The following is a 25,547-nucleotide window of genomic DNA, read 5'->3' on the forward strand; positions in this document are numbered from 1 at the left end:
ATACAAAACGACACAAACAAGTGCATTCCTCTGTGTTCCTTAATTGTCACAGACATTGAAACACACTGTGACTGACAGAGGAAAGCAAGGAAAACAGAAAAAACGTAAAACTCTCCTAGTACAGAAGCAAAAAACTGAGCAACCATAAAAATGCGCCTCCGCTTTGAGAGCTAAAAACAGAAAATGCATACTGCGCACGCGCAATTAATCAAAGGATCAAGAGTGACACACAAAGCATACAGAGTAGGAAAGCATATTAAAAAAGCGAAGCATTTCAAGCACGCAAGCAATGAAAAACTGTCACCAAAACAAGCGAAATGCGAATTGGTGCAATTTTTCGCACTGCTGTCACGACGCGCCGCGGCGGCACTATGGCGGCGTCGGCTTAAGCCACTTGACAACACGTTGCATTCACGCCTGCGGTATGTCTGCCACTTCATGCATGGTGCTCGTGCGGCATGCATGTACGCGTGCGTAGAGTGTCACTTAGTGGCGGTGTGGTGGCGTTTAATCCACCGCCAACTCAAAATGCGGTACGAAAATAGTTGCGGCAACTTACGAATTATTCATCCTAGGGGCGGTTTCAAAATGTGCTTGCAACAGACATGTGTGCATTCTCTTTGTCGCTTAGTGGAAATGTTTTTGGCATTGTTTTTTTGTAACATTTTTTGTGGTTTTGACGCGCTGGCAATTGCTGTTTTTTGGTGATGTTTTTCCTTTTAAACGCAGATATGTTTCAATGCTTTGCCTTGTGGCAGAACGTTTGTTTGTTTTTCTTAATTCTTAGTTGACTGTGAGCATTCCTTTTGATTCATTGCTTAATTTTGAATTTGCATTCTCTTTTCTGTGAGGTTCTTTCAGCGCAGCCACTCTAAAAGTTCCTTAGCTTTACTTCTAATTATAGAAATTTTATATATCAAGCTTCTTTCACTCACACATAGCAAAGGCTTGTGGATAATACCACATACATAAATTTCGAAATTTTGCTACTATCGACTTAAATTTGACGAACCCTTCCTACCGGCTTTTAATAGACCTCGGTGTAAATATCTAAAACGAATTATCGATCGCAGATATCTTACTTTCTTATGTAAACCTAACATACTGGGTCTGGCAGTGAACGAGGGCAAAACGAAATATCTCCTGTCATCAAACAAACAGTCGTCGCACTCGCGACTTGGCTCTCACGTCACTGTTGACAGTCACAACTTTGAAGTTGTAGATAATTTCGTCTATTTAGGGACCAGTATTAACACCACCAACAATGTCAGCCTGGAAATCCAACGCAGGATTGCTCTTGCCAACAGGTGCTACTTCGGACTGAGTAGGCAATTGAAAAGTAAAGTCCTCTCTCGACAAACAAAAGCTAAACTCTATAAGTCGCTCATAATCCCCAACCTGGTATATGGTGCAGAGGCTTGGGCGATGACAACAACCGATGAGTCGACGTTACGAGTTTTCGAGAGAAAAATTCTGCGAAAGATTTATGGTCCTTTGCGCATTGGCCACGGCGAATATCGCATTCGATGGAACAATGAGGTGTACGAGATATATGATGACATTGACATATGTAGTTCAGCGAATTAAAAGACAGCGGCTACGCTGGCTAGGTCATGTTGTACGAATGGACGGAAACACTCCAGCTCTGAAAGTATTCGACGCTGTACCCGCCGGGGGAAGCAGAGGAAGAGGAAGACTTCCACTCCGTTGGAAGGACCAGGTGGAGAAGGACCTGGCTTCGCTTGGAATATCCAATTGGCGCCACGTAGCGAAAAGAAGAAACGACTGGCGCGCTGTTGTTAACTCGGCTATAATCGCGTAAGCGGTGTCTACGCCAATTAAGAAGAAGAGAAACCTAACATACTAATGAGGCCAGACCTTATATTATTATATTAAAATATATTGACGATTTAATTCTTTATAAAACAAATTATCGTAATTTCAAGTATTTTAGCAATATTGTGAAAAAATGTTGTTTTGTTTTAATTTTTGTTTAAATATTTTTCTTTCGTATTCACAAAATCAATTTCTTCGACAAGTTATCTTCACAGCCCTTTATTAAACCACACCACTTTCAAGTCTGGATTCTTCTTTTTGATATCTGCCTGTACCTCGTCCTCCAATTTTTCCACTTTGATATTCATTTTCTGCGGCCACAGCGCACAACCCATCGGTGTAGCAAATATCAGCAGCAGACCACAAAGTGCCGTTTGCAGCGGTGGGTTTAGCCAAGGCAAGCGATAGAGTAACTTGCCTGGCTTATCCAACTTATCGATTAGTACCGGAGTGAAGGTCATACCGGGTATGGCCATAGCAATGCGACTCAGCACGACCAACGCAATACCCGTGATGGCGGCACGCTTCGACACGCCCACTTCACGCCCCTGCTCATTCAGCAGCACCACACCATTGCGTATTTCGTGTGAACGCATCATAGGCACATTAATGCAATTCGCCGCCGAAATGGCCACGAACGGCACCAGACGTCCGATAAGCGGTGGCATATTCGCTGTAAGTCGATTGAGCGACAAGGCGGTGCCCAAGGCGCCACCTGTACCTAAACAATAGCACTTAACCAAATCGGCAGTGGTGAGCTTAGAAGAACCCGAGCGATTGGTATAATTCACGATGGCATTAAAGGTCTGATTGAACCACTGCCAGAAGACAACGGCGCTCGTACTCTTGTGAAAAGAGAGCATACAACCCGTAATGAGTGTGTTCATGGGCATTTGTGCCGACATGCGTCCAATGAGCGGTGACTTTTCGCCCGTTTCCGGATGAAATGCTGAATCGTATATGTATTTAGCATGCCACAGTTCGTCAAGTGTGCTTACGTCACTCGTTACATCTTTGCCGGCGCGGTAGTTCCGGACGACGCGTTGCGAACGCTCTAATTCGGCGCTGCTAGCGAGCAAGTTCAGCGGATTGGTGAGCAAGAAGAAGTGCTTGAAGCGTCCAATATACGTGCTCTGATCGAATTTCGGCTGATCTATGTCGACTTTCGGCAGCGCGGACATTTTATGGAGGGAAAATCAATGCAACTTTAATAGAAATCAGTCTTTGTAAATATTGAGTTTTCCTTTTTGACGTTTGCTTCTTGACAGCGGTAGTCAGCTTTTTTCATTTACACAATTTTACATTTCGAATGATGTTGTTAACAAAAAAATATTCAAGAGTTGCCATTTTAATACATATTTTAGGGAGCGTTTTTAGTATCAACATCCTCTTAAGTAGTAAATTACCTTTAATACAGTATCTAAAACTTTGCTAACGTACTTTTTATTTTATTTTCAGGTATGCTTTAACTCCAACGTAAGATTTTTGGTTTTATTTATTATCTGTGGTAAGTTCTAAAGCGTAGTGTGATTCTAGTAAAAAAATACGTGAAATGCAAATGTTAAAATTAAATTTAAGTTTGGGTCGGATGAAGTGTTACATCCAAAATACGGGACTAAACCATACACAAAAATTTAGAAGTTATAAAAAAAATTCTAAAAAAATCATTTCAAGCATATAAAGCCATATAAACATCTAAAAAGCGCACTTGGTCATAAAAACAAACGCATTTATTTAGTACCTAAGTTTACCACTTAGGGATTTAAAGGGACATGCAGTTTATTTAAAAAAAAAATTCCCTTTCATATTACTAAAGCACTAAAACAAAAAACATCAATATCTACACGGCAGATAGGACACATAAATAGCACAATCTGAAAAAAGATAACAAAAAGGTACAAAAATTTATTAAAATTATTAAAAAATTGCACAAGATTGCACACTTCGTTAGTATTTTATACTATATCCAACAATTTTAATCACCCCTTCACATCTTCGCTGCCTGCTGTCTACCAATTTTTGACTATATTCTTTTGGGATGGAATACCACCCTCCTCAATTTCTGCTCATAAATCATAAAATTTTTTAAAATTTTGTGCTTGCCATTTTCTTTCGATTCAGATCCGGGATTTGCCCAGGCAAATCTAATATTCTAATATCTTCTTTGTCGAGTCAATGCTTTACTCGGTGTGGTTCGGATCATTGTCTTGCATAAGTATCCAGTTTATAGACATGGACTCAAATACAAATGGCTCCATTTTATTTTTCAGTATATCCAAATACTGAAACCGATCCATTTAGTCGAAGAATGGCCCGACGCAATGCCACAAAAACGCGCCCCAGACCGTTATACTTCCATTGTCGTGCTTAATGTCTTTTTGGTATACCTAGAGGTAAATGTAGGGTTACCATATTTACTGATTTCTCAGAGAATTCCCTGATTTTGACCGTCGGCAGATTCGTGAAAATTCCCTGATTTTTGCCACTGTAAGCAATTTAATAACGACAGTTTTAAGAAAAAAATAATTGGAAGAACAAGTATCAGCTTTTGTAGCCGATAATGCCCCTATCGATTTCGGTGGATTGATTCGAGAAAGTTTCCAAAATGTTTTTTCTTTGTTAAAAAGAGATTTCAATCCTGGGCTTTTTGGAATCGGTTGCCCAGCTCACATTTTGCACAATTATGCTCATTATGGCTTGGATCGTTTCAATCACGATGCAGTTTTTGACATTGAAATTATAGCCTTCAAATTATTCAAACATGTTTCAATTTACACTTTGAACACAGAAGAATTAAAAACGTTTTGCGAATTTTTCCAAGTGTTTTTTGTTGTTTGTACTTTAACTTTAACCACCTAACTCAATTCTTCTTCGTGCTAATTTGTTCAAAAAGTTAAACTTCGTTGAGTCGTCTTTCCACAAGTTTTCTGGACCCGTTCACACCATATTCGGCATTAACTATTTATTTTTTTTACGCCGTCATGAGTTTAAAAATTTATTGTTTCTATTTTTATGTTTTAATAATCATAAAAATAGCATAAGACTATTTACTTTGCGTCTATATATTCTCCCAACTGGCACACATTTTTACAGTCTTAGTCACAGCTGTCAGCTAATCAATTTAAAGAGATAATAAATTTAGTGATTAATTTTATAATCAAACAATTGTCGTAAACGTTCGCGTATGCGTCGTGCAATGGTCGGCGAGTTCAAGGCCAAGCAATATGTTATGCTAGCTACATTCTCGCATCTGTCAATACTTCTGTCAACGCAGCTACTCAATTATATTTTTATTACCTAATATTTTTATTATATGAATGTATGTACATACATATATACACTTTTTCTAGCAATTACACATCAAATGCCAAAGTAAAAATACACTTTGCAATGTATGTATAAATATTGTACAAAAATAAGTGTACACACAGCGATTTGGTGTTTTTGCAATTGATAATGGCGACTAAAAACATATGCTTTGCAGCTATACTAAAGTAAACGATTCTGGGTACGTACAAAAACAATCGCATGTGCTTCTGTACTTGGTGTTAATCGCTAAATGTTTATCGGCTTCACTCAGTAAATCTGTCGTTTGGTCGCTCTCACACGCTCTCACACGCGTGCAGCATTCCCATTCAAGCTTTCGACGCTGCAACGCCGCTATTTAAAGCATCAAGGCTATCAATTATTCTATGAACTTGCCTAAGCATATACATATATTTGAGTGTGTATACTTTAGCAAGAGAATTTTAGCGGTTGGTCGGTAAAGAAGCCCACTTGCACAAACAAACATGTGAATTTACGCAAACAAAAATAAAACACTGCACAGTTTAACGAGGTGTATGCACCTCTTGAAGGTCTCTCTCATAATTAGTAAAGTAAATATTTACAACGATTTTTTACCCAAAACAGGTTACGTACTTTTTTGCATAGAGAAAACTTTTCTGGCTTCGAAAAAGTGCGTATTAAAGGTCGAATCGTTTCCCTTATGCTAATAAAAGTTTTAGCAATTTAAAATTTTAGCTAAATACATAAGTTAGAATTAATTATTTTGTTTGGCAATTTTGCCTGAATACTGTAAAAACATATCCAACTATTGTATACACCATATATGTATGTATGTAATATAAAAATTGTATATGTATATCAGTAAATTAAGTAGTGTCCTTAATTTATGGCTTTATCGATATTCGACTTCTTTTACTCATAGAGGTCCATGTATTTTCTATTTTATACATACAACTCAACACAAATCTGGTAAATACGGCGATTGATCGTTGGTATGCATTGCGGTTTTGGCTTTGAATTCGGTCACAGTCATGGTCCGATTAACTTAGAATTTCTTATTGACTGTATGTCCCCGCGGAACAAATTCATTATGCACCAAACCACGAACATCGAAAAAATCACTTTGATTTTGGAGAAGCTTGGGTCTGTTTTTTTGGTTTCGGCTCGGTTTAACCATCCATTCCGATGATTATTAACTTGTTTGCCTGTCATACTCATAAACCCATGTCTTGTCGGCAGTTATAATGCTCTCCATGAATGTAGAACCGGAATTCGTCCAACCAAGCATATCCAAAAAGACCTGTTTACGGGACTCTTTTTGAAAACAATTTAGCTTTATCGGGGTGTTTCTTACACAAAATATCCACCAAAATCATTCGAACGGACTCGGGAGAGTTGTAGAGAAAGAGAGAGTACTTGCCGAACGATTTTTAAGCACCATATCTTTCACTCTTTTAATATTTTCATCATTTGAAGAAGTTGATGGCCGTCCAGAAAGAAGCATATCGTCAACGATCTCTCAACCGTCTGTGAAGGCTTTGTACCATTTGAAAGTTTATACTATTTATGATAAAACTGAAACAAAATGCTTCGCAACGTTTCAGTGGATATATAATAAAATAATTAATCTGTGTTAATAAAAGGTATAGAGGGATTTGAGGCCGTACAGTTTACGTTTATAAAGGTTTAGTGCAAGCGATAAGAACAATAAACTTAATCCCTGCAAGAATTGTATAATTCTAACTTAAGTTGACTGCCACTACAACTATGTACTTTTTGCTATAAGATGGACCAGCTACATCCATATCAATTCGCTCAAATTGCGCACTCGACTTGTATTGCTTCATCAGGCACCTCGATCCTGTAGCTGTAATCCATTCCTTAACTGGTTGACGACAAACAATCCAATAAAACCTTGGCTTTTTCGTGATTACCATTGAACTCCCCTCAGTTCGTTTGGAAATTCTTTCTTTCAGAGCAAGCCTTAGTATTCGGGAGCTTTGTCAATCTATTTACACTAGCATTCGATGCAAGCAATCAGACATTATTTTTCAAGTTTCTGGGGCTATTTCTTCTTTCGTTGAACGTTTATTCGTTCAGAATCTGAATCTTGCTGCTGATATTTTCGTAGTTCCTTCAGATACCAGACTTCTGTGGATGTTTTTGTTATTAATGCGACGACTACGAATGTTCTTTCATTTTCGTATAGTTAATGTGAGAAATGCACTTGTGAAAGGATGCAGGTATTAAAGTTTCGGTGCAGGCGAATTTAATTTTTTTCTTGTTTTTTTGTTTGTTTTAATATTTTTTTAATGTAATATTTTTCTAAAACCTATAAATTAGTATAGTACTTTTGTGATAGGTTTTTATGACAATGCAATCGCTTTGAAACATGAAAAATTACTTCAGACCCTTTTGAATTTATAGCGAAAAAAAGTTGCCAGTACTTGTACCTTACGCCATAGCGGTTGTCTGCAGAAAAAGTTCGAAAAGATAGTAAATATTTTCACCTCTGACAATGACAATCTCAAAGTCGTAAATTTTGCTATTCCACAAATTTAATGGCTTGGCAGCAAATCTACAAACGCATGCACATAAATATTCCTAGGTCGAGGTAAGACGGTAAATATCTATTTACATATTTACATTATATAATAAAGTGGTGTGTTTGGGCTTGTGTGGGCTGTAGTGAGTGCCCTTAAAATTTCACTAAAATGAAAAATCAATTTACCACCAGTGTGGCATGCAACAACATGGAAATTTGTGAACGAAAAGTGCTTTTTGCCGGTATAACGGTACATTGATATATATGTATTTCAGCATATGAAAGAGTTTTAAGCAATCATATTGGAATGAGTTCCATTATACGAACATGAGCATTGCCGTATACCCACTCGGCCTCTGCGTCGGTTTGCCTATTTGCCTGCTCGCCACCTCAACATGCTCATTACGAAGGTAAACAAAAGTTTTATTACCTTTTTATGGCTCGACTGGAGTCGCAAAGTCGCCATCTAAGCCAACTTGTAACCGAACACGCACACAGGCGCTCACTTACACACAAATACATACGTACAGCCATGCAAATGTACAAACGAATATGCAAACAACTGGAAAAATTATTATTTTTGGTTGAGTTGGAGTTCTATAACGAATTTAACCCAGGTCTTTATGGCGCTGCCACAACATTGGCTAACGGCAACGGGGGTTGCAAAAAGTTCCGGGAAAATTGTGTAGTCGATCTTTAAAAGGTTAAGCCGAGTGTGGGTTATTAGTTACGTTGTTGGGAATAGTTTTTTGTGGCCGGTTTCATGGTGGAAACAATAAATAATTCACAGAGTTCTGAGTGAATTTGTACAAAAATGCAGCATAAATAAACACTAACTAAACACGTGTTTTATGTGTGGCATGTTGGTACGTAGGCGCCACACGCGTATCATGCAGCGCCAGCAGTTGGCTATGAGCGCAACAAAAGTGTGTTTGCATATAAATATGCTAGTATTACTTTTTTTAACGAATTGCATACAGTTCCGACAGGCTGGCGTCACACTTGCGTTTCTGCCACAAAAGCAGCGTCAGCAAAAAATAGTTATTTCAATATGTAGCGATAAATGTTGGCGGGTGAATGTGCAAATGTCAGGCCATTGACACAAACTGACACCGGGACCATAAAAAGCAGAGAATATTTGTAACTGCGGCAATAAAAATTACCGTTAAAATTAAAATTATGCAGTTGCTCGGCATTTATTTGCGGTACAACAGGAAGTTTGCAACAAATTAACTGCGTATACTAAAAAATATTCAAGTTGGTTTTTCTGTTCGAAATATTTTAGACAATGGGGATATGATGGTAAAATTTTAGAACTTAAATTAGTCACAATTTGTTGAAATATTTGTACTCACATACACTTAAATTATTTAAATTTGCATTTTAAGCACTTCTATTCTTAAAATGGGAACTTGTTGTAAATAGTTTTTTGAACATTCATTTCGAAATTTTTCGGTTTTAGCTTATTTTATTAAATTCTAATATATAAAACTTTTTCATTTAGTAACGGAAAATACATTTCCTTGACGTAGTAAATCAAACTAAATGGTATAAAAACTATATATTCACAAGATATTTGATAAAGTGAAGTCTTATTAGAAAGTTATTCCACAAACTTCCCCTCCTCCCGATCTATACGAATATAACCTCTCTATAATCGCTAGTTAGAAATTTTGTTTTTGTGCTTTTTGCTTTTTCCAGAGAATTTTCTACTAAATAAATAAAGAGAATTGGTTTTTAAAGAATTTCATGTACCTTAATGTTCGGCGATTAGTTTTTATACATACATTTTGGATTCCCTTTTATACGTAGCCGATTTTCAGAAGGGCCTTCGAAAGTAGGTGTGTGGCGGTGAGCAACATTTTTAAACTCATATACTAATGTGATGATGATGATAAATAATCAGGATGACAAGATGAGTTCAAAACCGGGTGACTGTCTGTCTGTCCGTCCGTCTTTAGAAGCTGTTGCTTGGGTAAAAATTGAGATATCTGGATGAAACTTGGCATGCGCGTTCCTTGGTTCACGAGTTCGTAGAAGGACGTTATCGTACCACTACCACGCCCACAAATCGGCATTAACCGAAACCATTTAAAGTTCCAAAACTTAGCATCTAATTTAGATATAAAAGTCTTATTTGGTACATGGGATACCTGTGGCTAGGGACACTCGTTTGCTAAAAATTAAAAAAGAAGTGGGCATGTCCCCGCCTTCTAATAAGTTTAATGCACATATCTCCTAAACCAATAAAGCTAGAATAACAAATTTCGCTCGAAACAGATATTATAAGAATTCCTACCGCATGAAATGCATGAAATCGTATGAAATCGGATGATCACCCCGCATACTCTTCATGTAACGGTACTATTAAAAATTACTAAAAGCGCGGTAAATCAATAACTAACTACACCAGAGGCATTAAAATTTACCACGGAGATGATGTGACAGGGCTTTAATGGAACCGGGGTGAAAATTATACGATGGGCCTGACACCGCCCATTTAAGGTGAAAACAGATATCTCGAAACCCGCCCGATCGATCACCCAATTCGGTATACGACATTGTTCGGATATTCCTATGTTACAGGGTGAAAATGAATGAAATCGGACTACAGCCACGCCTAATTCCCATATAACGCAATTTCAAATTCCATATGAAACTTTCACTTTCCCGTATAAAAATCAAGAATGAGTTAATGTATAAAAATTGCGTAAATCGTACCAAAACTGTTCAAGCCCTAGGTAGGGAATATGTTGACCCAGTGCTTATAGTTCACTTTTTGCCGAAAACATCCGTCAATGTGTGAGATATATGTCTAATTGAAATTAAGAGAATCCTTTCCTGATGGTAGTATGTGTGTATGCTACAAATGGATTGAATCGGCTTAATACTTCCTTTAGCTCTCATATACATAATATAAATATTTTCGAGTTTCCCGGTGGAAATTTTGTTAATATAATTATATTTTTTATAATGATTAAAGGAATAGTAAAAACTTCTAAGCAAAATACTAAGCAAACTTTTCATCTCCCACTTATTCGCCCAGCAATTTGCACCTTCTCATGTACTCTATATAGCTTTTAAGCTAAATATTACCTTGAGTGATTTTATTTTTATTTTATTTATTTCCAACTTTTCTTTCTCAGGACTTAAGCGCTGCATAAACACCTCCTACTTTTTTTTTTAACTGTGTGCCGTTGCCTTTACTTTATCTCCCATCCACAAGTATTCCACGCCTTTTTGCTGCAGCCGTTGCATGAGTTGGCTTTCAGGTGACTGCACAGATGTGCCCATTAAGCATTGATTTTTCATTTTTCCCCTAAGCCAAGCGGAGAGAGTGAAACTGAGTTGGATGTAATAAAAAATGCCCTCACCTCAAGAAATTAACACAGGCACATATGTTGACGTTTGTATATTTATTTATTTTTCCCTGCATATGCTAATGCCTGCCTGAACCGGTGCTTGTGTGTGTGTATTTCGTACTTAATACTAATTTCTGTTAAGTCAAGCGTTTTAATTCGGTTTATGATCTGCCACGAAAGTGGCACGAGAAATGATGTTAATGAAGTTGCTTCGACAGCGTGCAGGCGGAGCTGATATTTAAGAGCCGATGATTTTTGCGCTTTAAAGTCAAGTTATGGGAAATGGTGTATGGAAAATATGAATCTAATTTTATTTATATTCTCAGACATACTATTACCAGACCTTGTTTAATTGTTTTAAAAAGTTCTTATGGGGAAAGTTTCTTTATGACCCAATTAAGTCCAGATTTTCTAAGAGGCTGTTCCGATTAAAATAACCAAACTATAGTAAATTGAATTTCTCATTTTTGATTCCACAGCAGGAGAAATTAAATATGAACTTGCCAAGACTTTGTGTACTTTACTTAAAGTTAAAAACATTAGCATACTTTATGGCGTCAAAGCAACATCTTGCCGCAAAGGAAATTTGACTCACCTTCCCGCTGATGTAAATATGGAGGTTAGATCACCACTTTCGTTACATATAATTTTCCTCAGCAGATGGCCGTATTGCATATTTACAGGCGCTTATAAAGTCGCGATAATAAGTTACCCACGTTTTTCCCTTTTACTTACATATTTTCAAGCTGAGCGAATTTTAAAAGTCTATTAGGGTTAAATACATATACTAGTATATATAATTATATTCCAATTTTGATGCATGTAACTGTAAATATTGGTATGCCTTCCTTTGAAAGGAGTGCCAAGTTTCTTCAAGGTGTTTACAACGCTAAAATTTTAAGGAAAATATTTTGTGGTTCTGAATATTAAAATACTTATGCAGCAAAGTGGAGAGGACACGCGGGGTATTTGTGTATTTATAAATATGTGCATATTTTTAGGCGGGTGAAAGTATGAACCAATTTACCTTGAAATAAAAAAAATTTAAACTCAATTTTCATTGGATATACATACATACATACATTAACATTTCAGCCGATAACCAGCGTATGTGTATGAATGTTACTCTATAAACGCAAATAACTGTAACAGCATCCTTTTGCCATATGTGCGCCAAATATTATGCAAGCCTTACACGAGTAAGGTAAAAAGGTCGCAAAATAAAGTTTCACCGTCGCTTTAGTTGCATATTTTTAGGCTACTTATGTAATACAGCACATGTAGTCGTATATGTTTAGATACTTAATGCATTTAAATGAGAAAATTATGAAGCCCATTAGCATATGTGCAGTTTTCGTTTAATCGAAAGTTGGCCAAATTCGATACATGATAATTTAAATTCTCTGTGACACAAGGCTTGGCGTAAAAGTTAAGGCTTAGGAACATGACGCTTAAAATAATTTAAATCTAGTCAAATTAAAATATTCATAAATGCGTTTAAAATATTCTGTATATATTTACATATATGTAATGTGTTCTTTTTACGCATAATTAAATTCCTCCACCTGCGCACTGCACCGTCAAATTGCACTTCATTTTAATAAATTGCATACTTTTATGCGCTCTCATTAATATGTGTGTTACAGTAACACTTCAGCTTCATTGCCAGCGGAAGTTCATTTCCGTCACTCTGCCGCTCAGTCCTGGCACGCGCTCCCCGCCCAAACGGGTAGGCATTTAGGCGCGCGAGCGCATATGTTCGCCGCCTTCCTGCAGCTCATGGCGTCAGCATGGTATTTTCTTGCCAACATATGTCGCTGCCAACTCAAGATTCAAGTGTTGTGCTTAAGTGCTCCGAGCATAAAGCCTAAAAGTAGGCTGTTGCATTTTCGCCCTCTACCCAAAAAAGGATACAATCGCATGCAAAACACTGCTCGTGCCCACTCGTGCTGCTGCACTTACAGTCTTTCAAAATGTGGCACACACTGGCGTGCCCGCTGTGTATCACTTGGCTTCGCTACGTCAATTAACAGCAGCTTCATGCACTTCACTTGAGTCTCAAGTGTGCTTAATGATGCTCGTCGCTTGCATTTTGTGCACTTAACGGCATACAAGCAGCACACATATATGCACAAACATGCATGTATTGTGCTTGTGGTTTTGGAAGCCTACATTTGGGCGCAACGGCACTTTATTTTGCATGCCTTTATTATAAGATAAGAAATCACATCGCCATTGATTTCAGTTTTAAGGCGAGGTGATTGCCAAGAGTGCTACATTTTGGCAATTTAAGTCAGGTGTCACGATTTAAGATTAACAATTTCGGAGTCTCAATTTAAATATTTTTGGATTTTAACACCCTGAACAGTGTACTCGAAATCTAAGTTTGGCACCTAAACGGAATCATCGTGGGTAAGACTTTTTAATGTAAATTTCGCATGAAACCCCTCGAAGTATTTTTCTTCTAGTTTGATATGACAGTCAGTGACTTCTGCGCCAAGTCTCAAATCCAGATAATCATTAGTGTTCAGTATACGCTCGTCTTTCTGAAGTACATAAAGGGCATTCGGCGATTTTTACGATGAGTGAAATCATTCATCAAAGAAATTCCATTCAATTTTTTCTACGTAGTCAAATTTCTGAATCTGAAACGAACGACGTCCAGGACGGCCATCAACATCAACTATGGTCAACACGACAATAAAATAAAGGAATTAGTGCTTGAGAATCGACGATTAACAGACAGAGATCCTGCTTTGCAAATACGATTGGTTCCAAAATTGCTAAATTATTTTGAAAAACTGCGTCGCAATAATGTCTGTCATAAAACGGGTTATTACTGGCCATGAGCCTTGAATCTGAATATCGTGGGAAGGGTGAGTCGAAGTAGAAAAAACCACGTCAAAGTAGGTCAGAAACCAAGGTTATGTCACATTGAAAGCTACTCCGGAAATTAACTTCAACAACTGCTTCGAGGATTCGAAAAAACTTTGGCACAAGTGGCCAGTAAGATTTTTGTGAGGGGGTCGACTTAGATTTTGAAGAAAAAGAATTTTAAAATTTTAACAAAGTCTTACCATTTTTGCCTCATATTAGTATTGTCAGGGCCACAAATCATGTCTTTGTAAGGTAATATTTAGGATTTGACGAGATATCTTCACGAAATTTGGCAAGGATAATTTGCCAATACAACGCTACAATAACGATTGGATAATTATAGCACATAACCGCCATACAAATTTAAATATTGAAATCAAGTATTTATATGGAAACATATTTATTTGTGAAAGGTTTTCTAGCCTCGCTGCTTAACACTTATCTTGTTTCCCACCAAAGACCGGAATTTGAAATACTGTTCTGATCCAAGGGATTATCTCCAAATCAACAGCAATTCATGATCTTCACAAATTTAATTAAAATGTTGATATTTTTCTAATTTCCGAAGGCTCTTAAGATTTTTAAAATTTATTTTCACAATATTTTGTTTATATTTGAAAAAAAGGGTCTTGAAAAGACACAGTTTTCCCAAAATTTAAGTTAAAGTTTGAATTATGATTGTGTGCAGAATGTAGTTTTGAAATTGTTACTGGATTGATTTTGGAGGCGCTCAGTTCGACAGTTAAAGCTGCTTGCCATTAATAGTAAGAATGAAAAATTTTTTGAATATAAGCTGCTTGTTTTTTGCCCTCGAATAACATTATCTCAGATACTTTACTGAATAGAATGTATCAAATGTTTCCCTCATACTCCTTTTCATACTCTCACTCCTCTAAAATATTATTTTCAGAGATATATATAGAGTATTGCTTTAAAGTATGAGAAAATAATTCCCAAATAATATGAAGTATATCTATCGATCTTTTGTCGTTATAATATAGAGCCTATCTTGTATTGAAACCGTCCCATACTTTTACCTTCCTTATTTCTACTAATTCGCTTATGAAGGATGTTATATGAAATTTTTATTCATCCAAACATTTATTTTCCTAATTTTGTCACAGATCAGGTTTTCAATACATAACTGTACTATATTTGTACACTTTCATTACTTTCAAACAAAGTTTACTGTCTTTCGCTTTTGACCTTCGTCATTTGCTTCTTTTCACTGCCAAATAGTTGCTGTGGCACCACGAAAATCACGAAATATGATATGTTGTGTTCAAGGTTATGTGGCGCAGCTTTTTCGAAGCCAATTCTATTATCGCCCAAGCAAAATTGTGTTACATTTGCATACATATTTATATAGCTCATTGGCACTAAGGCAACTATTCACACACTCTGCACATGCCTACAGCTGTACGTGTGTAATACAGCGACTCCGGGTGCCTAGTACGGATAATGTAACGGCGCTCACTAACACACATTCGACGCCATATTGTCGCAGTCATTGTTATTTTACTACCGACGCAAGCGGCGGCCATTGACGCGCTCATTGTTGTAACTATTGTTTTGCCGTATTTTTATTTCTGTAGTAATTTCATGTTACTCGTACACACACACACACCAGCTCTCCGTGCTCTCTCGCGCACGTTGACACTATTTGCGAAGCACTTGTCTTTGTTGCTTAGCCATTTAGAATGCTAAGTGTTTGCTGTGAGACGGTGTAGACGAGCCAGTTGCCACAACTACGCCCGCCAGGGATGCATATCCACAAAAAAAGGAGCGTCATACGAATCTGTGTGCCACATATACGCGTGCATGTGGTGTGCTAGCCCTGAAATATGTTAAATATTTGCTTTTTAGCCTACTCTCACTCTCATTCTTACAGTCACACTCGCACCCGCATTCAAAATTCCCCCGCCTCTCTCCATTTGTTATGTTGCCAACCAGCGCAGAGCGTAACAGTTTTATTAGTATTTGCTCGTGTATGTTTGTATGTGTGCACATGAGTTTGTTTATTACATTTGACCCAGTTTCTGTGCCATTCGTTCTGTTTCCACCCAGTTCATCTTTTGCCTTTCCCCACGCCACATTTTCCACTTTACTGCCTTTCGCTATTTGTTCATTTTATTGTTGAATTTGTAAATTTGTTTTGCTTGACATTGTTTTTATTTCTTTGTTGTTTTTATTTCTGTATACTTTATTGTTACTGGCTGTGGTACTCTACTTGAGTCACTGTTGTCTGTGGCGGCGTCATCGCCAACAATTACGGAAATTTGTCTGCCGACAAAAAGTTGCAAATTACACGAAGCAAGGCAGAGAGCAAGCAATGATTTGTGTGAATGAAGTGAAAAGTACAATTGAGCGAAATTGTTATAGAAATTTAATATGACGATTTACCAAATATTGAAAAGCACATAAATATATAGTGTATTAGGAAATCTGCAGGCAGAAAGCTCTGCATTTTCAGTGATGGGTTCTGGAGAGGAAAACCGATCAGCAGACACCACAAAAGCAAGGTTGATTTTAGGCAAAATGTGATCAAGTAGAGACTGTTATAAAAGACATACTTATATCCCTTTGAATTAATGGCGCATTCCCCTATTCTTCGGATCTCGCTGGCAGTTCCTTTTTCTGTTTTATAGTCTCAAACCTCGAAAAAATGTTCATTTGAAGTATGTAAGATTAGCGACGTGGAATAATTAACCGACAAGACTGAGAAATATTTTGAAGTATAAGAGAAATCCTCTTACAAAAACAATAAAAAAAGTTAACTTCGGCTGCACCGTGTAAAGCATGAAAGAATCTCAACGTGATTTTGACCGGTCATGTTGCATGGCAGCTATATGCTACAGTGATACGATCTAAAAAATATGCTAGATGACTTTTGCGCTGCTTTGAGAGATAATCTATGGCAAATTTCATGAGTATATTTTGTCAAATAAAAAAGTTGTTCATACAACGACTTCATTTTGAACTATAATTTTGTAGGGTAGCTACATATATACTATAGTGGTCCAATTTAAACATCTTTTTCAGGGATTTTTAGGTTGACTTAAACAATATTCTATGCCCAATATCGTTAATATATGTTGCCAGAATAAAAAGTTACCCATACAAATACTTCATTTTGACCGTTTAGTTTGTAGAGCACCTATATGTAAAGTAGTTCCGACTGCGTCAAAGAAGTAGCGTCTTATGGAGAAACGAAAGTGTGCTCAATGTATATTCGATATCTCAAAAACTGAGGGGCTAGTTCACAGAGAGACACTCGGATATGGTTAAATCGCGCGATCTCGTCACGCTTATCATTTATGTATATACATACATCTGCTGGGTGTTACAAGGGTTTAGGATATAATGAAATTAGTACGTCGCCATATTCGGTGTAGAGATAAGTAAATGAGGATTGCACCGCGATCTAGGGTCTATTGTGGCCTTATTCGCTATATAGCTCTGTGAAACAACTGTCATCCAATTGAGGTTGATATAATAAACGATGTTTTTCCTCAAAACTATAAGAAACTGACGGACTGCACATTAATTCCATATTTTTTAATTTTTGAAAAAATCAAAAATGTGAACTATTATTGGCATTTTTAGTAATGAATTATCCCTTCAGTTGACATCGGGCATGCGATGAAATAAGAAATGGGATTAGCGCAGTACATTTTAGTATGTGTAAGTCTAAAATAAAAAAGCTGAAATCAAATTCGAGACTCGAAAAATAAATAAATTTTGAGCACGTGCTACTAATGTTATTGCTTCTACATGCCTCAAAATTTCCAAAAATATGTAATAAGAGTGCAATTTGACAGCCGTAGACAAGCCAAAAATTGCGATGAAAGCATTGAAAGTAAAATGAAATGCAAAATAAATTGTGAATTTTGCGAACAGCTGGCTTGTAAACACAAATAAATTATCCGTAATACGTTCTGCGTTAAGCGCCTGACAACCGGCTATGGCGCGCACAGTCTGCCAGCAAACACTCACAAAATACTCACAAAAAGAAAAAAACACGGAAAGGCGACTAAGTGTAATTTAAAATTCATTTCACTTTCATATTCGTCGTGAGTTAATTTAACGCCAAGCTGTCATGCCAGAAAAACGTCGGTGGCAGCGGCAGCGCTGACTCTGGTGCCACACGTACGTAACGTTAAACTACACGGCGTCAAGTCATTGTTGGAAGACTGTGTGTGTGTGTGATTGCTTGCAAATGTGCGCGGGACACGCTAACTGGCTTTGCTGGCGGCAATTGTTTTTCGTTCCATTTTTTGACTCATCAATGTGACTATGAGTGTGGGTAGAGCTGGAAGAACACAAAGATGCCGTGACCGTCAAAACTGCTTAAGCTTTATACTTTAACAGCAACGAAAAACGGTATACACACAGAAAAATGTACGCGTACATTTATTAATTTTTTACTTAAAAGGTTTAGCATGTCTGGAGCACTCAGAAAAACTTTAGCTTTGACAAATTATTCTTAAGAAGAAAAAAGGTATCGAATTTTATACTCAGGCTTTATAGCAAATACATTTTATTGTATACAAATTTTACATTGAGACTTTGATAAAAAAAAACAAAAATAAACAGGAGCTTTGATTGCACCTAAATTAAAATATATTTTGTAGCATCACCGATGCTTTTTCTGGGTATTATTGACTTCGTGGCAAACTTATGTTGCTGGCAGAGCGGACGCTCAAAGCTGCGCCTAGCGTAAATGCGCATGGTACAAAAAAAGGGGTAAATGCGATCGACTAGGTTCTAAATGTCAACTCTGTGGACACCCTTATGACACTCTCTTCATAATCACCTTTTTCAATTGGGTCTTTTCCGGCGACGGGTATCTATCAACTCGTATTTTCTGAAACAAAATAGAAACAACATATTTATCTAGGTGAAACTTACTAGTAGATAATATATTTACACTTATTGCTTAACAATTAATAATCGTCCGTTGGACTCAGTCAAGACTTCAAGTGGCAACTTGCGATAGCCTCTGAGTACCAGCGTCTCGCGATTCCAAACCATAGTTTCGAGGAATTTATTTTCACAATGTTAACAATTGAATACTGCTCCCAAAATTTTAAAGTGTACTTCAAACACTGAAAATATATTTATATATTTTTTAATCTAAAACTGGCCTAACCCTTTTATCTTTTAAAGAATATATTTTTTTAGCTGAGGGTCTTCCCAAAAATAATATTATATGCATTTAAAGCTTCCAAGCTTTATAGAGTGTGACTCTTTGTATTTCAAAATACGTTGTGTTGGACTGAAATCTAAAATTTCCACACAAAAAATGCAATAAAAATATGTTTGGCAAAATTAATTAAAATTATGAAATTAATGTAACATTATAATTAAAATTTATTAAATTTTTAGCACCTCAATGAGCTGCCGAATATGAGTCAGCGGAACGAAGTGGCTACATACGTATGCATGTTTAGTCAATATGCTGCACCATACTACTACTCAAACAGATGTAGCAATCTGGTAACATTACACTGCTCGCATTTGAGTGCCGATGTGTGAAAAACGCGCAAAAACAATGCCCAGCTATTTAAGCGAAAACGTATATGTATGCATGTCAGTGTGTTGCCGATACAAAATTTCACAAAAGCACAAGCCTTCGCATATACAATGAGCCATTAATGTCTATACTTGTAGCATTTTCAAACCTTTTCTTGTGTGTTTTTTGTATGATGAAATGGCAAATTGAAATTCCAATCGCTGTGATCAAATTTAATTTGATGCGACAAAAGGATCAAAGGCAGTGACATTTTGAATTTGTATTGCATTTTTTATTCGTCGCAATTCATTAAATTTAATTGATGTAATTATTTTGAACACAAAAGGCTAAGTGTAACGTTGACAATGCAGCGCATCTTTCTCTATGTGTGTGTGTGTGTGTCTACGTACAAGTGAGGGCACATATTTGCGCGTATGCATGTATTTTTGACAGCTGATATGCGAAATTAAATTTACACAAAATGAAAGCAATAACAATTCAAAGCCAAAAAAGCCAAAGGCAAATGCTTTCAATTGTATTAAAATGCGTTCGCTGCTTCTAATAAACGCCAAATCTGGCGAACATTTGCAGAATGCTATATACTTTGCTTATACATAAACATGTATCTGATCAATTATATTAGACTCGTTTTATGCTGCCCTCATGCCTCTTGGGCGGCCACAGCACTTGTGCGCCCGCATGTATGCAACGTTTTTTAGTTCTTTTATTAAAGCTCGACAACTGCTTTAAATATTAATTTATCTTCGCCATATTTTGCTTACTACATAAACAGATTTCTGCCGCAACATGCTTTAATAAGTTTCCCATGAATTTTATGAATTTCATGCATTTTATGGCCGATTTTTAAATAGTGAAAATAGCATTCTTGCGGCCATTACGTTTTTTAGTTAATGACAAATATTCAAAGTCATAAATAAAAATTCATGCGCAGCTTTTTTACAACGCCACCATTACCGTATGAAATTTATTTCTACCGCAATATAATGAAATGGCAATCATGTAAATGTTATCGTGTTTTACAACAACAAAAATGTGCATTGTTGCGTCGTTTTTTCGCCTGAAACGCGCTTGTTTGGCAATTAAAGTTTTTTACTCTGGAACACATACATTCATGGGGTTTACATTAGCGTGCGCTTGGCGCAGTCATTCGTTGAATTATTACCCGCAATTCATTTTTAAATGGTGGTTGCATTAATGTACACTTCGATTGCCAGACTTCATAAATTAGCGTGTGTTTTGTTGCTGTAATTTTCAATTTTTTATGTTTGACTTATTTTAATGATGTGCTGAAAGTGCTTTACTACGATTTGTGGCATGTTATTGGCGCAGTGATATATGACCAAAAAATGAACATGATGAAAAGCGAGTGCATTGAAAATTTGTATATTAGAAACGGAAAAAAAGGTTTGAAAGCAACACGTAAAATTAAATTTTAAAGCTAATTTTTGCATATTAAAATGTTATAAATTCCTGATGACATATTACGTAAGGCGACTAATTGCTATATGTAGTATAATTTGGCTGTGTATTTTAGACCCGCAACAGTAATACAGACCCGGTAAACCCATTATTAAGGGAAAGCAATTATAAAGTCTTTGATAAGTAATCTGTTAAGCGAGAGATTACGTAGATTATGCTATAATGCTAATAATCCGAGTTTGCTATTTTGACGTATGAGTTAATTTTTTAGCTCACTTTTAGATCGACAACTTTTTCTAGTTGCAGTTTAGTTGTGCTGTTCTGTAAAAAATATTGGAAAAATAAGCAGCGAGGTGGTTCCTCACTAAATTGTGTACACAAGGGAATACCTCATACTAATAATTACTATCGCATTCTTTTTAATTAGTCAGTATGTGATCATAGCGGTTATTTGTTCGATTCGCTACTCCTTAAACTTAACTTTATCGACTCCCAGGCAAATTGTTATTAGTTTCGCTCAGCGGGCGTACCTCCTAGCAGACTATATAAGTGACATTCCGATGCTTTATTTTGGAAGATGAAATTATATCTGCTCTGGTCTCTGGCTGGGTCTTTCTTTAATTTTAAGTTGTAAATCAAAACCAAGGAAAAAATTTGTAGACTGTTAGTAATTTTGTGGTTCTAAATATTTATAATTCGTTCCAATATAACGTAACGAAAATTCAACTTTCCACATGCATTCCACATGCAATTCCACATCTCATTTTTGTCGTTATGTCACTTTGCTTTGCGAGATCTTGATAATTTTTAATACCGATGTTACTATTCTGCGGCATTACGTTACAGGTACTAAATGTATATATAAATGACGAGGCCAACTAGTCCGTCAAATGAAATATCGTTTTAAATTTAACGCAAGTCCTTTTCTCTGCAAAAAGCTGCTGATTTCTCACACCGGATCACTATTACAAACAGCTGCTATACAAACTGAATGAACAAATCCCTGTCCCTCAATGAAAAACTTTTTTATTTGACTAGATACCTTGGTAAAATTTGCCACAGACCGGAATTCTATAGCTGTGTATATAGCTGTCAAATATAATGACCAACCGAACTCAAGATAAATCTTTTTTCCATCCTTTTATGCTTTAAGAAATGCACCTGTGAATGGTATTATAGCTTTTGTTCAGCCAAAATCAACATTTGTTCTTGTTTCGTAATGAAGTTATTGTGTAATAATTGTAACTTTTTAATATAGAATTATTTTACCAAACGAATTAATTTTTTTTAGTTTACAAAGTACTCTCAAATATTTAATGTTATGAATTTTAAAGTCATTAAAAGCATTAAATATTTGTTCATTCAAATTTTGTTTAAAAATTAATTTCATATCACATTATGTTCAATTTATTGACTTAGAAATGTTGAAATTCATTTGCGGTTTGAAATATTAAATAATTAAAAACTCGACCGCAATTCAACATAACTTAAACACGTAAATATACAAAAAAAAAAACAAAGTTGCCATACTTTATGCAAATATGCTAAAGTATACACGTGGGAAAATATATTAACTTCAGAATCAGCAAACTCCCCCACCAATTTGGTAATTTACTCCCACCAACCTCGAACAGCAAAATCTTCCACATTTTCATTCTCCGCCATAATTTATATATATGCATTCTAAAATTTTAACTGTAAATGCCATGAAGGCCGTCCCCCTTTCAACATCAGCTTCTAGATTTACTTAAGGATTGGCTCAAGACAATTTCGTAGAATTCTCTTTAATAAGCAGTAGCTTCTCATTACGACGGCTAAGCACTTTTCTATTTTTGACATTTACCTCGTCAAAATGGCTGCGTAGAATTCACCCTAAACTCGAAATTTGTCTCAAAAGGCTGACGAACAAAGTCATGCCTGCTGAACTTTTCCACTAAATGACTTGGCTTTCTGTGTATGCCAGCGGCTCCTTACATACATAATGTTGTTTTTGTGCAAGAAATTTGCATTGTTGTTGTAGTTGTTATTTTTCTTTTAAACTCGCCACACCCATTACGGCTTGAATGATGGCACATTATTATTATTCAAGCTGGGTAATTTGTGAAATTTGTGAATAGTTAAGTAAGTGAGTCGAAACGAGTGGAGGCTGAAGCAGGATAAGACTGAGTGCAGCAACAACGATAATAAGTGGTTGGCAATTGGGTGCTGAGTGTATAAGTATAGATCAGCTAGAGGGCGAATCTGTCATGTCAGCCGGCCCATTGAATGGTACTACAGGCGACAACTTCAATTTCCCAAAAGTTCATAGGCAGCACACGAAGAACGAAAACAACTAAAAAATACGAGTGAAGCAAACGTGGCCACGCAAATCTAAGGTTGTCAACGCGTTGTCGGGGCGTGAGCGGAAGCTGTTGAGGGCTTGTCACAAATTATAAGCAGCTACGCATGTTGCATACAATTAGTAGTAATTTTCTACTTATTTTTCGCTTTTGTGTGGCAGTTACGCTTTCGCCTGAAATGCTAAACAGGTGAATATTAATAGCAAATCAGTGGATAGGTGCTGGTGTATAGCGGCTGCACGAGCGGGTTTGGCAGGTAGTACGGAGGCCAAAGAAGGAAGGCAAATTCTATTAATTTGCTTCTATGGCTTGTGCCGAAAACTTTGCACAGACAAACAATGTTTTAATTGCCTACTTAACGGCGCAAACATCCGCCTCATAATTAAGCACAAAGCGGTGGAAAATTTTTACTTTAATAATATTTTATGTTTCTTTTCACGCTCATATCCGCACTGTGCGCACGGCCTGTCAGTTATTTTTCTTGCGTCTAGACAATTAATTATTATCAATATTAGCATACATCCAGGCGTTGTGTCGGAAAAAGGTAGTCAACAAAGCGATATTCTGCAATTTTGTTGTTGTTCTAATATTAAACGGCATAATTATAAACAAGCAAACTTCTGCAATAATTATATTACACGCAGTGAAGATAAACAGTAAGATTTTCAGGAAAGTAAGAGATTTGGCAATAACCGCCGCAAGATATGCAAACAATATCTTATAATTTTCTTCCTAAGGTTTCCTGAGGTTTGCGCAAACGTTTTAGAAAATTGTTGTTATATGTTTTAAGAAGCGAAATTTATTTGTTGGGGAGTACGGCGTTGTTTTAGCTTACATAAAGAAAATAAAGTTAGTTTCTATATTAAAAAACAATGCGCAAATCAGAAGCAAGTCAATTAAACCTTTCTGAGTATATTTTAAGAATTCCAAAAGGTTCGTAGAGTTATATTTCGTTTTAAAGAACAAAAATGCCTGAAGTTGATTTAACATTTTTTATGATTCAAGACCACTCCGGGTAGATTTTTCAGCAATATTACTTGTCTCGAAAATTTCCTTGTTACTTCAGTAATGCGAAAAGAAAGATTTAAGGAAAACATAACCTTCCTGCGAAAGTAAATGTAAGCACTGCGCCTTTTAACTATGGCAGTGCGCCGAAAAGTCGACTCCATCTCATCCGATGAGTGTGAAAGTTTGCTTAGTGTTGCTAATCCCCTGAGCAAAAGAGTGGTGGGAGAACGCAGGTCACGCTCGATTGAGGAATAAATGTAATACTAGCTATAACTAGTATGTAGTCTGTTCAGGCTCAAGAGTGTGGGCGGCTTATTTCTAATGCTTTCGCTGAAACTGCTGCCACCAGCGCCGCTGCTCACACACTTTTAGTGGCGGTGGCGGTGGAATTGATTTTAATTAGTCAGCTGGGATGAACAAACAAGAAAACAAAAAACATACCCCAACATATAACGGTATAAGCAACGCTCACACGCGCCCAGAACACTTTTCCACAAAAACTCATTTCATAAAGCCAGCACAAGCAAAATGGCGCCACGCAGCTGCGGCTAATGCGCAATACAGCACAAAAAATATACGAAACCAAAAACAAAGAAACAACAAAAAATCGATATGTCGGATTTCCGCGCTTAATTAAGGTGGGTAGAGGCTTATGTTATATTTTTGGTGAGCTTTAAGTTGCAAATCCCTACCGTTTATTATTTTTAATGCCGGCTGTACATATTATTAAATTTTAAAAGAACAAGTCGCAAACCGCGCTTCACCATGTGGCAACAATGCGCCGCCAAACAATTACAATAAAGCCTGACCTGCTTTCGTCTGCTGCTCAGTTGCGCATTTCAATGCCTTGACGCAGACGCGTTCATGGTAATTCACTCGAAATTACTTGGCGGCTTCCTTCGGTCCAACATTTTTGCTGGGCAGTCATTTTCGCTGGTGCTCGTCAGTTTTCATAGCCATACATTTTTGACGTTTTGGTTATTTATTTCGTTATTTGCACAACATTTGGTGTTTGACTTTGTCGTCATTGCACACTTGTGTTCAAAGGAAATACTGCAAGCGTTTTGACAAAAATAAATATTTAAATTAAATAAATAAATAATGGTTGACAAAGCAACTGCCACAAACTGTGTAATATAATAGGCCTAATTAGCTGCTACATGGAGGACTATCTAATTTTAAAGCACTTTAATCAGCTGAAAGTTGATATGTCAGTTGCCTTAGGTCATAACGGTTCTGGATATATGCATTAGCGATGAGATCTAATTAGGAAAACCACCGTTGTGGTTAAGCAAGCGGCTGGCAATCGAAGAGGTATTGCGTTACAGATATCGGCT

At 36.7% G+C, this 25,547-nt stretch overlaps 2 protein-coding genes across 2 annotated transcripts in view; one reads left to right on the plus strand and one right to left on the minus strand.

The window, feature by feature from the left end:
• The window catches only part of LOC120771627 (Krueppel-like factor luna), a 368,923-nt gene that overhangs the window by 203,337 nt on the left and 140,039 nt on the right, over window positions 1-25,547 (plus strand). The gene's annotated exons all lie outside the window — the stretch shown is intronic.
• Window positions 2,046-3,032, minus strand: LOC120771628 (sideroflexin-1-3-like). The gene has a single exon (XM_040099719.1). It carries the CDS (start codon window positions 3,015-3,017, stop codon window positions 2,046-2,048), a length of 972 nt encoding a protein of 323 aa, XP_039955653.1. The 5' UTR covers window positions 3,018-3,032.

This window comes from Bactrocera tryoni, chromosome 3, assembly GCF_016617805.1.
Source record: "Bactrocera tryoni isolate S06 chromosome 3, CSIRO_BtryS06_freeze2, whole genome shotgun sequence".
In the NCBI taxonomy this organism is placed as follows: domain Eukaryota; kingdom Metazoa; phylum Arthropoda; class Insecta; order Diptera; family Tephritidae; genus Bactrocera; species Bactrocera tryoni.

What these genes read in the sequence shown, in the direction of transcription:
- LOC120771628 (XM_040099719.1), bottom strand. Translation starts at nt 3,017, where the DNA reads ATGTCCGCGCTGCCGAAAGTCGACATAGATCAGCCGAAATTCGATCAG.